The 15,876-nt window shown below is 40.6% G+C and overlaps 1 protein-coding gene across 1 annotated transcript in view; it reads right to left on the minus strand.

The window, feature by feature from the left end:
- Positions 1 to 15,876, minus strand: part of RELN (reelin) — a 533,405-nt gene that overhangs the window by 326,523 nt on the left and 191,006 nt on the right. Inside the window, exon 4 of the mRNA XM_053609340.1 lies at positions 10,579 to 10,649. Coding sequence (XP_053465315.1) covers positions 10,579 to 10,649 — 71 coding nt within the window. The remainder of the gene's footprint in view (positions 1 to 10,578; positions 10,650 to 15,876) is intronic.

The following is a 15,876-nucleotide window of genomic DNA, read 5'->3' on the forward strand; positions in this document are numbered from 1 at the left end:
TTGTTTTGAAGGACCAAGGAAGGCTTGTTGTAACATATGATATTAGTAAAACCATAGAATTATATGAAAATACTATATGAAAAATAAGAAAAATATTTTTCTGACTGCAAATTTTTGTGGGAAATTTTGTGATAACTTAAGAATTACACTTGTTTGGATCAAAAAAAAAAAAAGAAAGAAAGACAGGGAGAGGAATTGGCATCTACAAGCTACAACGATACAGGCAGGATTGCCTCTTTGATAAAGGAAACGCTTATTACTGCTGAAATAGGGAGTTTGGTGTTAGGTAAGGGTGGGGAGTTTGGAGATGAGGTTGGAGAGAGGGGAGAGGGCCTTACAAACCAAGCTAAACTGGGACAGTTACGAAGTCTGAGAGTAACAAAACAAGGTCTGTGTCTCAGAGTATTTGCTAAGTGTAAAGGGCCTGGACCGAGCGTCTGGAGGTTTTTGCCTGGAAAGGAAAAAATTGTTTTAAGAGATATTAGGAAGACTGGGTGAACTGGTCTTAGATACGTCGGGTGCAGGTATGGATGACAAAAAGGAATGAGCAAAGAAATATGTTATCTAGGTCTCTGGTAAGTGACTGTTGCTTATGAGGCCACTGACCAGAACTGCAGTAAAGGAGTACAGAGACGGTAGACTACAGTGAGCTCGAGGTTCCGAAGTGAAACCCCAGTGTGGTGTCTGGTAACAGGGACGACAGCGAGTGTTTGCGCAGTGCCCATGTGCTAGCCAGCCCCATGCTGTTTACATCATTAATAAGACATTTCATCCTCACAACTTCACCATGCTCTTTCTGAGCACAGAACATTGTGCCAGCCTCTTGGGATTGGTACAAGATGGCCAAAAAGGTCAGTAACATAATTTTCCCTATTTTACAAATGAAAGAATTGGGACTCTGAATGATTACACAGCTACACAGTGTCAGGGCAGAAATCCAAACCCAGGCTATATAGCTCCAAACTTCATGCTCTCAACCACTCTGCCTTACTGACTCTCTGCGAAAGCCCAAGGAAAAGGAGAGTTATGGAGATGAAAATCATAGGTGGGAGATTCCCAGGGCTGGGGTAAAAGTATGACAGGAAGCCCAAGGACAGAATGTACGACGTGGGAAGAAGAGGAGCTCATTCGGGAAGCGGAGAAAGGGCAGGGGTGTCACAGAGTGAGGACCAGAGCTCCTCAGATTGGCAGACGCCCTAATAGATAACTGGTGACCCTGAGGATGAGGGTGGGTGGCAGGAGAAACCAGATAGCAGGGTGAGGAGCGAAGACCTGGAGCATGCTCACTGCTCTTTCAGGAAGCTGGAGAAGCTGGTCAGAGGGTGCACACAGTCAAGAACAGCACACCCCCCCACAGCAGTAGTGGCTTTGGCAGGTTGAAAAGGAGGTGGTCACTGAACAAACGGATATTCAAAGGATGGGAAAGAGAGGGCAAAATTTTTGGAGTGAGACCTCAGAATGGATGGGAGGAATGCCATTCCACTGAGTTTATGATTTTAAGTAAATCTCTTTTAGTCTCTTCTGGGATTGTACTAGTCTATATAATAAGCTCTTTAAGAACAGGGTGTGAGCCTGCCGTATATTGCTACACACCACCCATGGGTCTGGTGCAAGGTTTCACATATGCCCACTGGGGACATAGTACACCGTGTGCTAATTAATATTAATGAATTCCAACTCTTATAAACTCGATTGTGAAAACCTGTATTAATTAAAACATGAAACAAGTGATGTTTCACATGTACATTGAAAATAAGGTTGGATCAGGAAGTGGGATGACATGATATTTCACAAGCCAAAGTAAAGTTGTGATTTACATATGGTTACAACGGACTTGATCCCCCTTCCCCAAGTAATTACATAGGTCCAAGGGCTGTGTCCTTCCAAATACGGAGCATCGAGCAGATTGCACAGCAGCCTGAGGAGAAAGCACCTGCACAGGCATCCAAAGGGACTCGGTGCAAAATTCTTCCCAGGCATAAATTTTGGTGTTTTGACTTTGGACTAGATAAAGCTGTCAGGTAGGAAGGTATATAGCCCTCAGAACTGAGAAGAAGGCTGTTTAAATCTATGTTCAATCACCTTGGACTAAACAGCACCAGTCCAAAACACCATTCTTTAGGAAATTAAGAGAGTAATCAGACTCGCCCAGAGCCAGTAGCAAGAAATTTTACTATGGACCTGTGAGTCCGCTGTTTGTCATTCTCCTTAATCTGTCTGTCTTCAGGATCACTTAGGGACACTTTTTGCCTGTCATAGCCCCAGGAGGGCTTTAGTCCCTTCCTCTGTTGGGTAGTTTGTGAGACCTTGAAGCAAGACTGGGGGCTCCTAGATGGTTTTCCCTGAGCATCTTAATTCAGTTCTCTTTGTTTGTAAGTTACAAAGCCTGAGGACGTCCCCAACAGGAGTTGTAACAGCTACACTGAAAATGAAGCTACAAAACAGCCACGGGGAACACAGATGTCTTTGCCTAGCAAATGCTCAACACTGGGCAAATCCAAGGGAAACACATAATTCATTATATTTCTTTTCAATACTTAAAGTAGATATGCTAAAACCCAATTTTGACTATTAAGAGGATTCAAAAGACATTTAGTAATATGTACAAGCTATTGAACAGTCAAGGATAGCCAAGAGAAGATTTTGTTACATCTGATCTATAATTTGTATAATATTCAGGAATAAAAGTTACTCTGAAGGTGCTGAAAAACAACTAAGGAGGTTAACTAGGCCATTCGCTTTATGGCCTGACTTATTAAACTTTCTCCTGCCTTCTTCTATCTCACAATTTAAGAAAAACTTTCATCAATCCTTAATATAAATGATTTAAAATGTCTGGCGTTTGGGGTCTGAATGGAGTATGTGCACTGCCTACCACCCTGATGCAATGGCCCCGAGAGGACACACCCACCCTTTGCGCCACTCACTATTCTGAGGGTGATGAACAGACAGAATGACCGCTGAGCGCAGCAGAAAGCAGCCAAGGTTTTCTGCACCAGCTGTAAGCCTGACCTCTTTCCTTCTGACATAAAACATTTGTCTTTGGTTGTAGCCACTTCCAGCAACCCAACAACAGAGAATTCCAGGGTGGTTTATAAATGGCATGCACCTTTGGGGGCCCTACAGGGCATGACTGCTGTCGGGCCAGGCCACTAAGCCTGCCATCTGGCCTTGCTAAATAATCAATGTGTGCGCTTGCAGAAGGTATGCCAAGAAGCCCGCAGGCCAGTGAGTACACACACCCCCCCCCCATTATTCTCCCTTCCCGTCGTCCTTGGCCGTGATTTGTGCACACTGCTGGACCAGCAACCGCTATGCTGACACACTCACATCACTTCTGCCTTAATCATGTGGATTTATAAGACTTCCAACGAGAATGCTATGCTCCCGGTTTTTTCAGGGATTTAGGCAGTAGTGATGATCTTGTTTATTAAGGTTGTGGTTGCTGAGGATTTTTATTGTTTAATTTTTTAATTTAAGAATCTATTGGGTATAATGGCAGCAACACTGGGCTGTGAATCCAGAGATCTGGATTCTAGGCCTGCACTTACAAGTAGTATATATTATACCAAGTTAACTTGCTTGGCTTCTTTGCTAACCCACAGATAAGGAACCCACAGTTGCATGATCACAGCATAAATTCAAATATTACTCCTTATCCTCAGTCTATATATGCCATATTCATATTAACATTTTCAGTGGTACTCTTGTGATTCAGAGAAATATACATTAGGTCTGCAACTCTCTTTAGATTGTTCAATAATAATTCCTGCAAAAAAAAAAAAAAAAAAAAAAAACCTGACCTCTAGTTCCTTTCAAGTTTTTAAAGTCTATCATGAAATTGCCTCGATGCCTTGCTCTGATCATCCCGAATAGTAGCTTCCCAAAACACTACCATGCTTAACTTCAAAATCACTTGGTGGCATTTTGGACAATCCCCCAGAGACCCATTTAGCTAACTGCTTTACCAGATTCTTGGTCTCTGCTCTGATGTCATCTTCGCAGTGCGGCCTAGGTGAGTTTCCTGCCACGCTATTTGCACTTGCCATCTGCCTCTTCCCCCTCCACCCAATTCTGTGCTCTCACCCTGACGAATTTTTAGTTTTTTACCTATAGCACTTGCTACCGACCACCCTCTCAGGCAGTGTTTTTCAATCTCTTTTTCTCTCGTGGCACACTTGAACCTATAGTTAATCTTCTATTTTCTGTGGCACACTTAAATTATGTGGACCAAGAAAAAAAAAAAAAAGACTGAAAAAAGAATATACTCACTGTGCTTTGAACATCTTTTGAAAATAATTTAATTAATGATCTTTAAAATTTTTCACAGCACACCTAAGCTCCTCTCATGGTGCCATAGCACACCAGTTGAAAATCACTGCCATAAAGTGATACCACAATTACTCATTTATTATGTCTCATATTTATTGTCTGCCTTCTCTCCATGGAATGCAGGCTCCATGGCAACAGGGATCTTTGCTCTTTCATTGATTTATCCCCCGCCTGAGCCTAGGACAGAGCCTGGCCCATGGCAGCACTCAATAATCCCGTTGAATACTAAATGTGGAATCATTTCAGCTCTTTATTTTTTACTGCTAGGGAATGAACCTAAGCATCTTCCACTTCAAAACAGTTGAGAATATGCAGCCTAACACTCCTTCACACCCCCTGGCCTGGGACTAGAGATGAAAGCCTCTTGGCTCTTTGTCTTCATTGTGACATGTTGGCAGAACTCAGCTGGAAATGAGCTTATGCTTATTTAGAACCTCAAAATTCAAGGTAGAAATGTAAAAAAAAAAAAAAAATCCCTAAACTTTGTCTGCGTTCCAAGAGCACCAGAGTTCAAATGGAAATCTATGAACAATTTTCAGTTTTTTAATATGATGGTACATACATTTTGCAATGTCTGTGGTATGTGATGACACAGCACTCTCCCTCTCTGGAGGCTGCAGCATCAAGGCATCAGCTTGGAAGCTGAAAGCAGACCTCACCAGACAACCAAACCTGTCAGCACCTTGATCTTGGACTTCCCTACCTCCAGAACTATGAGAAAGTAATTTTCTCTTCTTTATAAATTATCCTGTCTACGGCATTCTGTTATAGCAACAGAAATAAGAGAATTCATTTCTCCAGGCTTTCAAAGCCCTTGTCAAGTCTAAAATCCCAAAGTAAATTACTGTCCACTGAAATTCTGTCCTCAGCCTCGATTAAGAGAAAGGCAGCCTCTGACCTCTAGGAATTGGCCTGGCAGACCCAGTTGGGCCTTTGGTGGTGGTTTGTTGAACATCAACAACTTCACAGAACACCAGCCTAGACGAGGATACTCTGTGCTGGCAAAAGATCAAGACAGAAACATGTCTATTTCTTAACCACATTTGAACATAGATGCAGCTTTAACACTGTCCAAGTCACAGATGTTCCCCTGTCCTGGTTAGTAGGCATGAGAGAGACTTCTGCTTCTTTACCAATTACAGCTGTAGCCTTACATTAGTCTCTCCTTTCTACAGATGTATTTGAGATACCTAACTACAGAACTTGCTGATAGCATCCAGACTGGAGCAAAGCTCTACTTCCTTAAACCCTACTTCAAATGACCAAATACAGCCCAAATCTTAGAATAATTACTTATGTGACATCCTCTTATGGAGATGTCCCATGGTGCACCAAACCCAACCTATTCAACTATAGATGTGTTCCTGGTGGCATCTGGCTGCAGGGCACTGAAGCCTACGAATATGCTGAAAGAGAGGGAGACAGGAAGTGAGAGAGGGAGACAGGAAGAGGGAGAGAGAGACAGGAAGAAAGAGAGGGAGACAGGAAGAGAGAGAGGGTGACAGGAAGAGGGGAGGGAGACAGGAAGAGGGAGAGGGAGACAGGAAGAGAGGTGGGAGACAGGAAGAGGGGAGGGAGACAGGAAGAGGTAGGGAGACAGGAAGAGGTAGAGGGAGACAGGAAGAGGGGAGGGAGACAGGAAGAGGGAGAGAGAGACAGGAAGAGGGGAGGGAGACAGGAAGAGGGGAGGGAGACAGGAAAAGGGAGAGGGAGAAAGGAAGAGGGGAGGGAGAGAGGGAGACAGGGAAAGAGAGAGAGGGAAGAGGGAGAGAGGTTATCCATCCTTCCCTTGAGTCTGCTTTCCCCTCTGGTCACCATATTTCTTTCTTTCCCTTTAATCAAAGCCTCAACTGCAAACTCTGCCTTACATTTATTTCTCATTTCACATCATCTGTCTTCCCTTGACCGAATGACCCAAAAGTTCCAGCAAGATGCTTTCCACACTACAAGGCTGCCTCAGGTGGTCTGGCCTCTCCAAAACCAACCCTCATTTATAGCCAAATTTCCGGTGACCTAAATGCAAAACCCTGAGGCCCCTTTCCATGCTTCATCCTCTATGGAAGCATTTGTTCCTTCTGAACTCCTCTTTTGTGCTGAAAGTTCTTCCCCCAGCTCCCCACAACTCTAAAGTTGCCTCTTCTCCAGAGTCCCCTGTCTTCCTCCCCCCGCTCAAATGCTCCCTTTCTCCATTATCAACACAGGGTGGCTCTGAAATCCCTCTCCCCACCCCCGTCTGTGGCAGCCCCCTCTTCTCAGCAGGCTGATGGACAGCCCTGTTTGTCCTCAGAGCCAGCATGTGGAAGTCCTGTTTATTATCTTCTCTTCTGAACACCGCTAACATTTCTTCATTTCTTCAAATGGATGAGCGAATGCTCAAGTTACTCTCTCTGTTCTGGGCGTCACCATCCACCAACCCCATTTTCTTTCTCAAACATAAATTGTTCCTATCCCTCACATGCTGCCCACTGCCGGAAGAAGAACATCTATGCCCCAAGCATTTACAGTCTGCTCCACTTACCCTCTGGGCTTGTGGCTTTGCTGCTGTACATTGCTGGGTGGCTTTCTCTTTGCCACCTTTATCAGACCATTGCTTACTCATTCATACAATAAACATTTTCTCTGCGCATAGTATGAACCAGCTATTGTGGGAGGCTTTAGAGATTCAGCAATACAAAGCACTATCTCTACCCTCAAGGAGCTTCTAACTAATGGTAGACAAGGCAAAGTGATCTTGTTCTTATTATAGTATGTGATCCACAGGTGTTGAATGAATGCTCAAGTCACTCTCACTGTGCCTATTTCCTCAGCTTCAAAATGTAGAAAATATATTTATTTTTAATTTCTAGAGGTTTGATATAAAGATTAACTGAGTTAATGTTTGTAAAGGGCTTAGAGTGGTTTCTGGCACAAAGTAGTGCTGAGAGGGTTCCATTTATATTATTTCTGTGCCTTGAGCACTGGGTATAGAGAGTTATGTAAGACAGTTGTCTGAGCAGCTTGAGGGGGAGGTAGATGGGATCAGAGATGCTTTTATCAGAGGAGGTGACACTTAAGCAGGATCTGAAAGCCTGAGTTAGAACCAATGCAGTAAAGGGTGGCGTAGGCAAAGAAAATAGGGAGAACATAGGGTGCGACAACACAGGGTGATAGAGCCAGGGGCATCAGGGAATTTTAGGGGAAAATGAGAGGATGTTAAAAAATGAGGTGGGGGAGGAAAACTCAAGCCAGACTGCGAAGGACTTTTCTCGCATGCTATGATAAGTAGTGTGGATTTTATACTGAAAATAAACTATTGCTTCCAATTGAGATGTCGAAGGGTTCTAAGGAGGGAAATGATAGAATCACATTTCCAGTTTAGAAAGCCCATTACTCTGTACAAGCACTATGAAAATGAGAGCAGAAAAACTACAAAGGAGGCCATGAAACAATTCCCAAAGGAAGCAATGGGGCCTGATCTAAGGTGGATCAATGGGACAAGAAGGAGGAGTTAGAGGAAATCTCCTCTCCAGCTCCCGGGGTGCCTTTCTGAACACCCCCAGGCGAACTTGGCTACCTCTAAGATCCACTGATCTGTCTCTTACATCCCAGCCTGTGAGTGCCCCAAGAACAGGAAATGGGTCCTTTCACTTTCATATTGTATTTAGTCAGCACAGTGAGCTGGGAAGGGGTCTCCCAGGTGCTGGCTACATGTTTGTAGGATAAAGTTTTGCTATAAAAGTTTTGTAAGGAAAGGGATCAAGACCACAGACTAAAACGTAACTAGTATATCTTCTGATCCTTTTATTTTTTCCATATATTTAGCCATCAATACAGTCTCGTAATAAAAGCAGTCCTCAAGGTCCACAAGTTTCTCTGTTTGAATTGTTTGAACTGATTAAAATCAGCAAGCCTACTGAGTATGTTAAAAATGAAAGACACTGTGCTATGGCACACAGTGCTTTAAATGTTTTTCTTCTACTAAATATATTAGATATTCTGCATCCAATATATATAAACCATTACATGTGGAAATTATTTTATTTGAGGAGCTAGTGCTTTAATTAAAAGTAGGGCCAAAATCAGCATATAGTTTATAGTACCAATTATTTTCCTTATTATTTCCTAACAGCAGGAAGTCCCTCTTGTTAGTATTCTTTCCCACCTTATCTTGGATGAATTGATATGATTTCAGTGAATTAGGGACTGTTGAAAAGCTCAGTGTTTTTCTCCTGGTCCTGGGCTTTCCAGGATTTTTAACACCCACACCTCCCATCGTGTGAATCATACTCACACGCGTTTACTACCATGAGAGCCATTTTTTTCCCTCACTGGTTGAAAATTTTTCCCCCACTGGTTTTTCTTGGCTTTTAATTTTCATTTTAAACGAACTCAATGCCAATAATTCATTAACAATAGAAAAGACTAAAAAATTCAAGGCTTAAAAGAAATCAATTTTTAGACAATTAATACATTTTAATAAAATTAGACATTTTTTTCTGACACCATGAATTTTTCAGGATATTAATATTCACTGCTATGTGGTATGCTGTATTTTCAGTGATATAAATGTTTTCATAGTCTAGAAAAAGATTTACATTATGATAGAATTTTTAAGCCTCTCTATAAAGGCACATTTTAATATTTGCAATCTCAAAAGCAATGGAATAAAAATCTGTTTAACCCAAGAATACTGATAATATGTTTGAAATTATGTTTAGAATGGAATTTTCTGGTTTAAGAATTATGTATGTAAACAATCGGAAGTTTGCCACTAATACTAATAGACATTAAACATCACATTACATAGATAAACAAATACTGTGATAGGTATTATACTACTAATAAATGGTACTTTCCTTAGGCCGTTCAAAAACCAATATACTTTTTCCTGTTTCTTTCTCTCTTAAGCCCATTATGTTTTCTTCAGCAAAAAGATAGTTGAAATTTCCTTTAAATTCAATACTGTAACTCTTAAATTAACAAATTTCCTCCAAATATCATTCTAAACAAAAATTAATGATATACCTATGATGACCAATAAAAACGCAGGACATTTATAAAGACTGACATCAAATGTCTTCATCATCAAGATGCTTAAATCAAGGAATGTGTGTGTGGCCAAGACAAACTTGTATTCAATCTATCAACATTTTTGGAAGGCCAAGTACTGAGTCAGCTTCTGGGGAAGCAAAGATCCTTGAAGCACAGTCCATATACTTGAGAAGCTCAGTTTCTCCACTGTGGAGATACAAACTTGGGTGGAAACTCAAGGGGTAGGAGGAACAAACTTGCCTGGGAGCATGGATCCTGGTTTTTACCTTTTCATTGCGGTGTGTCTATGTGTACACTTGTGAGTAAGAATCTTGTATGGTTAAAACAATGGGTATATATGTACTAGCAAAAAACAGAAATCATTTCAAGTTTCTTTCTTTCTTTTTTTTTAGACATAGTCTTACCTTGTCACCCTCCATAGACTGCTGTGGCATCACAGCTCACTGCAACCTCAAATCCCTGGGCTTAAAGAGATTTTCTTGCTTCAGTCCCCCCAAGTAGCTGAGACTACAGGCACCCACCACAATGCCCATCTGTTTTTAGAGACAGGGTCTCTCTCTGGCTCAGGCTGGTCTTGAACTTGTGAGCTCAGGTTCACAAGAGTCAGCCTCCCCGAGTGCCGAGATTACAGGCATGAGCCACCATGCCCGGCCTTCACTTCAGGTTTCTTAATCTGTCATCATACATATCTAATATTATGCAAATTTAAATGAAACAGATAAATATCGACACACAACTCTAAAATTAATAGTGCATGTAGTTGAAATAAGACCATGGATTCTATACATATGATCATCTGTATAGAACATGAAATTCTATTAAAATATTAAAAACAATAATCAGAAACATTTCAACAAAGTTGACAAAAACATTAAGTGGTAAATTAAGCAAATACATTTTTATAGAATTCTAAAATTACTATTACTATTTATATTTCCAGGATAACCAAAGGTAATTTGTTAGGAAAAAAATATGAAAATATGAATTATTTTGGTTTGATCTGCTCACACTTAATGTTTTCAGAAATCTATTCATAGACCTTTATCAATAATTATAAAATAAATAATTATTAGGATATGAAGAGGTCAATACTTCAATTTTAAAGTATCATGATCACATAATAGTAATTAAATGCTTACTTTCTACATATAACATACGACCTGCCATGACAAATTTGGACTTCATCAACACAGACGAATCCGAAATGATTCTTACCTCCTTGTTCACACAACTGCTGAGCTAGCGCATCTTTGAAAATAACCTGGCCTCTGTGTGTTGCGGTAGCCCTAGAAATAAATAGCAAAATGTTAGTTCAAATCTTGTAATATGTTTAGTGATAATGTATTTGTTAAACTTTTTTTAAAAACTTTGTTCTTGAACTTTATTGTGTGGGTATGATTTTTTAAAATGAGTGCATCTGAACAGTGATATCAACGGACAACACCATAAAAGCTCAAGGCCCCTGGGTTGAGAACGGTCTTCTGATTTTATATTTTGAAGATACTGTAACATTTGTGGGTGTATTCTGAAAACAGCAGATGCAAACAAAATCTCAATAGAAGGGCAAATATGGAAAGGATAAAGGATGCTTATTAAAATTTCTTCCTCAGGAGGCCTTGATATAAAATGTTTTGTAAAGCAGTATTGATATGAGTACTGGAAAAGATACTCTGAAGCAATTTTTCTCTGAAATCAGAGTCACCCACAGCACATAAAGGGCTGAGACAGAGAGTTACATTTTTAAAAGGTATTTTCAAAAAAAGAGAGCTGGCTTCTCAAAGCTTTCATAATAACAAAATTTGCCAAACAAAATACACCCATTTGAAGGCAATTCACCAGTGGACAGAGATGTGCATCTTCTAATCAGAGCTGTGCACATGGACGGGTGAAAAAAAGTAACCTCCTTGCAGCAGGTGCGTTCTTCAGTGGCTATAATAGGAAATGTCTTATTACAGGAAGAATTATTTGTGCTGTAGACACCAAGTGTTTTCCCTTAAAAAGAAGTTTTCTGGCACAAAATGTATTATTTAAACAAATGTAAAGCAGAAAATCATGCCTCTTTAAGAAACTCGGGTTTAGGAAGTCATACAAAATCTTTTTAATAACAAAAAAGTTAATGTTAAATTTTAACTTTAGTTTTAGCCAAAACTACCCTAGGACAGAAATAATTTGATTCAGGCATCAGATATCTACCGAAGATAGATGCTGTACGGGCACAAGGCTAGCTCTCCAGAGGCCTCTGTATTTCCCCTCAGTATGTGCACCGCCTGTATTTCTCTTTGCTGGGCTCCCAGTGTTCTTTTATCTGGGCCCATGTGGATGAAATGTCCCCCTCTCTGAGGTACATCCTGATGGAATTGTTACTGCCCCCTAGTGTTAGTCCTCCAGGACTCAACTCCAAAAGTCAGCTGATATACCAATCCATGCCAAAGTGTTAACGGATGATGCTGCTCCAAGCTAACGTATTTTAGCAGTGAAACTGTGAAAATATGTCTTCACACACACACACACACACACAGGCATAATAGGGAAAGCTTTGTTTTTTTTTCCAAGCGGATATGTTGACAGTATTTATTTTACTTTTTGATGGTGTTTTTTTTTTATTAGATCATAACCATGTACATTACTGCATTTATGGGGTACAATGTGCTGATTTTATACACAATTTGCAATGTTTACATCAAACCAGTCAACATATCATTCACCTCCCTTATTCAATTGTTGTGTTTAGACATATATACTCTACTATTAATATATTTGACATGTATGCTTGCAATACGCACGGTAGGTGAGGTCCCACCAATTACCCTTGCTCCATCCATCCCCCTAGTGAAAGCTTTGAATAGTGGAAGGAGTATAATTAGAGAGAAAGATTATCAGGCGGCTTTCAACTCACACCACATGTGAAGCCTATAAGGGAAGTCAGCCCTTGTTGCATGTTAATCCTTATTGAAATAACACATAAACAGATGCCAGCATTGTCTCTCTCTATTCATATATGTTTATAGGTTTTCCTTTGCTTTCAGCAAGCTGAAAACAAGGAGGACTAAACACAGGGCCAGTCCAAGCCACAAGCATGGCCCACAGACTCACTAATCAGTGTGGGTTTTATGTAACATGTAACTTAATCTACCCAAATACATTGCTGAAATCAATCAAGCCCAAAGTATCCAAGTTCACATAACGCTTCTAATAGCAACACTGTGATCATAAATGTAGAATTTTAATCTGACACCTGCTTTGGAAGGGACATATTTTCTGAAATCACTAACCACCAAGAAAGTTCCACAACATAGTTAAATAATAGTTCATTTTGTTTGTTTTCTGATGGTAAGTAATAAATTTTTGGTGGCCCACAAGTGTCATTATCATTGTGCCAGCCTATGCTCCCATGAACACGATGAGTCAAATTATCAAACTAAGATTCACATAACAGAGATTTCCCTTTTCTCTGGATGTTAGAGATATTTAAGTGTCTTAGGCACTGCCCAGTGCCTTGTGAATTCCCACCCTGTTTATCCCCCTCACTCAGCTTCCTTAGATTTAATATTTGTCACTTTCATTTATATTCTTACTTCTGCTACTTTGGTGCAATAAAGAAATTCTGTACATCTATTCTTTAGATACTTCACTTAGGATAATGGTCTTCAGTTCCATCCAAATTGTTGCAAAAGACCTTAAGTGTTGCAAAAGACTTTTTCGTGGTTGAGTAGTGGTCCACGTATGTGCGTACCACATTTTGTTAATCCACTCATGAAGTGATGGGCACTTGTGTTGATGTCTAAGTGAAGTGTCTAAAGACTGGTAAAACAAACACCACATGTACTCACTATTAAATAAGAACTAACTGTTGAGCACACATGTGTGCAGAGGGACGTAAAATTCAACAGAAATCAAGCAGGGAGGAGGATGAGGAGGGAGATGGGCAAAACCCTACCTATCGGGTACAATGAACACTATCTGAGTGATAGGAACACTTATAACCATGACTCTAGCCACATTAAAGAGATCGGTGTAACCAAACATACTTGTACCCCTGTAATACTTTGAAATAAAAAAAAATTTTTTTAAGGAAATTCTATAAATTTCTGAGGAACAATAGAGTAAATGGCAACAACAGAGTAACTGAAACTGAAGATCATCTAATCAAAAATGTCTGTAGCAGTGGTACTCATTCTCCAAACAAATATGAAATCCCAATGTATATAACAGAGGAGCCCTGGCTTTTGAAGTCGTGGGGTTCCCTTTCCTTACCAGCACACTCCCACCGCCCCTTCCCCAGATCTGCTGGGGTCACTACTCTGGAACTCTCAGGCTTAGAGGGAGCAGAGTTTGAAAACCACTGGAATAGTATTAGTCTGACTCTTACAGTATATGGGTCAGGGTCCTGAGGGCCCACAGAGGAGAGGAACCAGCTGAAGGTCATACACACAGCCTGTAAGCGGCAGACAGGACCTGATTCCAGGTCTTTGACTCTGAGTCTTGGATCCTCTGCACTGCATCAGGAGTTTTCCAAATGTGCTCCACAGTGGAGCCTTAGGGTTACCTGGGAGTCAGGAGAGGGTGGGGAGAGGGAGCTTCAGGCGCCAGTCAGTTCTCCTGGGCACCTGGGCTTTATCTGTGCTAAGCATTTAAGTTTTGTTTGAAGAAAGCAGTCAGCAGGTAAAAGAGAAGCACTGCACACCTTGTGCTCAGCACCTTTACCTGAAGTCACATGCTTGGGAAAGTGGGAGTCGTGATGATAATGTGGCAGGTACGTGTAATTATTATCATTATGTCTATTATAAATTCAAATTTACCCCTTTCTAGGCACTGTTGTGGGATTTTCCATAAATTGACTCAATGCATCTTGACAACAGCCCTATCAGGTAGGTACTATTCTATTTTCCAGGGACATGCAGATACTTCATGATTTACAAATGTCACCCAAGTCGTGGTAAAGCCAGGATTCAACCCCAAGCGGTCTGAGTGCAGAATCCTTGCTTTTAAGCATTACCTCAAGACTGCATTACCTGGTTCAAAGACACAGAGTAGCTTTCATCCTCTGCCTTCAGGGCCCGATCTCCAAAGTCACGTCTTCTCTGGCTCATGCTCTCACTCCACCCTGTAGGTCTGTGGCTGAGCCCTTCTACTTAACCTCCTTTTGGACAAACAAATTTTTTTTCTGTTTCTCTTGAAAGCTTGGCCACTTGGCCAGCAATTCTTTGGGTTCTTTTAAAATACTGTTTTTCCCGACCCCCTATCCCACAGCACTCTGCAAGTCCCTCCACTTCTTTCAGCTCACAGTAGTCCCCTCTCAACCTTTCTCACATCTCCGTCAAGAACCCTGGACCCCTTGCATCTTTCCTGTCCTCTACCAAACAGGAGAGTCCTGGAAGCCCTTCTCAGCCATGCAGCTGCCCAAGCCCTGTAGGATATCCAGGATCCAGAGGCACATTAACAATAGCACGTGTACCTCTTTCCTTCCAAGCCTTGAGAACCTTCAAATAACATTTTAATATAAAAATATCCCACCCTATAGTAGATGCATGGTTAGTAGTTTTAAAGGTCTACATATTGACACCTTATTTGGGGAAGAAGAAAGGGCAGAAGTCCAGTGACCAGCAAGAACATAGGCTTCATTGTTTCATCCCACGAGACATCTGCCCTGCTGCCCTCAGCACATGGTTAACGTAATCACAGGCCTCCTTCGAGTGCATTCACTTAGAGCTATGAAACATTTCATGCTGGTTTATCTACAGAATCACAGCATTTATGTAAAACCTTTAATGGACATATATATTCCATTACATGACATAAATGTATATACATATATATTAAAAATCGCTAAAAAGCACAGTAACAAAATTAAAAGACAGAGGTCAGAGCCTGCGATTTTTTTAATTTTGGGTTTTTACACTGACATAGAATTGTACATTATGCTGTGTACAATAGGATGTTTTAAAGTATATATACACTGTGGAGTGACTAAATCTGATGAACTAGCATGCATTACCTCACATCGTTGGCATTTTTGTGGTGCACTTTATATCTGCTCCCTTTACACTTTTCTAGAATACAACACATTACTAACTACCGTCACCTTGTCGTTCAATAGATCTCATAAATTTACCCTCCAAAGTGACTGAGATTTTGTATCCTTTCCCCAACATCTCCTCAACCATCTCAGCTCCTGTTAACCACTATTCTATTCTGTTTCTGTGAAATCAGCTTTTTTAGATTCCACCAGGTCCTCTAATTTGTAACTCATATGAGAATATACAGCTATGGTAGATGGTAACAGGCCTTATTCATTTTCATAACCATTATTTTCTTGTAATTTATAGCTCTCATTTTCAGGAAGTCCACCAAATTTACGGTGCTAATAACTATGTTGGTAGTATTTGTGCTTAATTTTACATAATTAGCAATAATTTCTCAGAAGAATTCAGGAAATATCCTCATTGTTCAGTGTTCCGGGGAGTAGACAAAATCTCTTACACGCATTTCTAATAATTACTTATCATCTTCTTG

Source organism: Nycticebus coucang, chromosome 11 (genome assembly GCF_027406575.1).
Source record: "Nycticebus coucang isolate mNycCou1 chromosome 11, mNycCou1.pri, whole genome shotgun sequence".
Taxonomy (NCBI): Eukaryota; Metazoa; Chordata; class Mammalia; order Primates; family Lorisidae; genus Nycticebus; species Nycticebus coucang.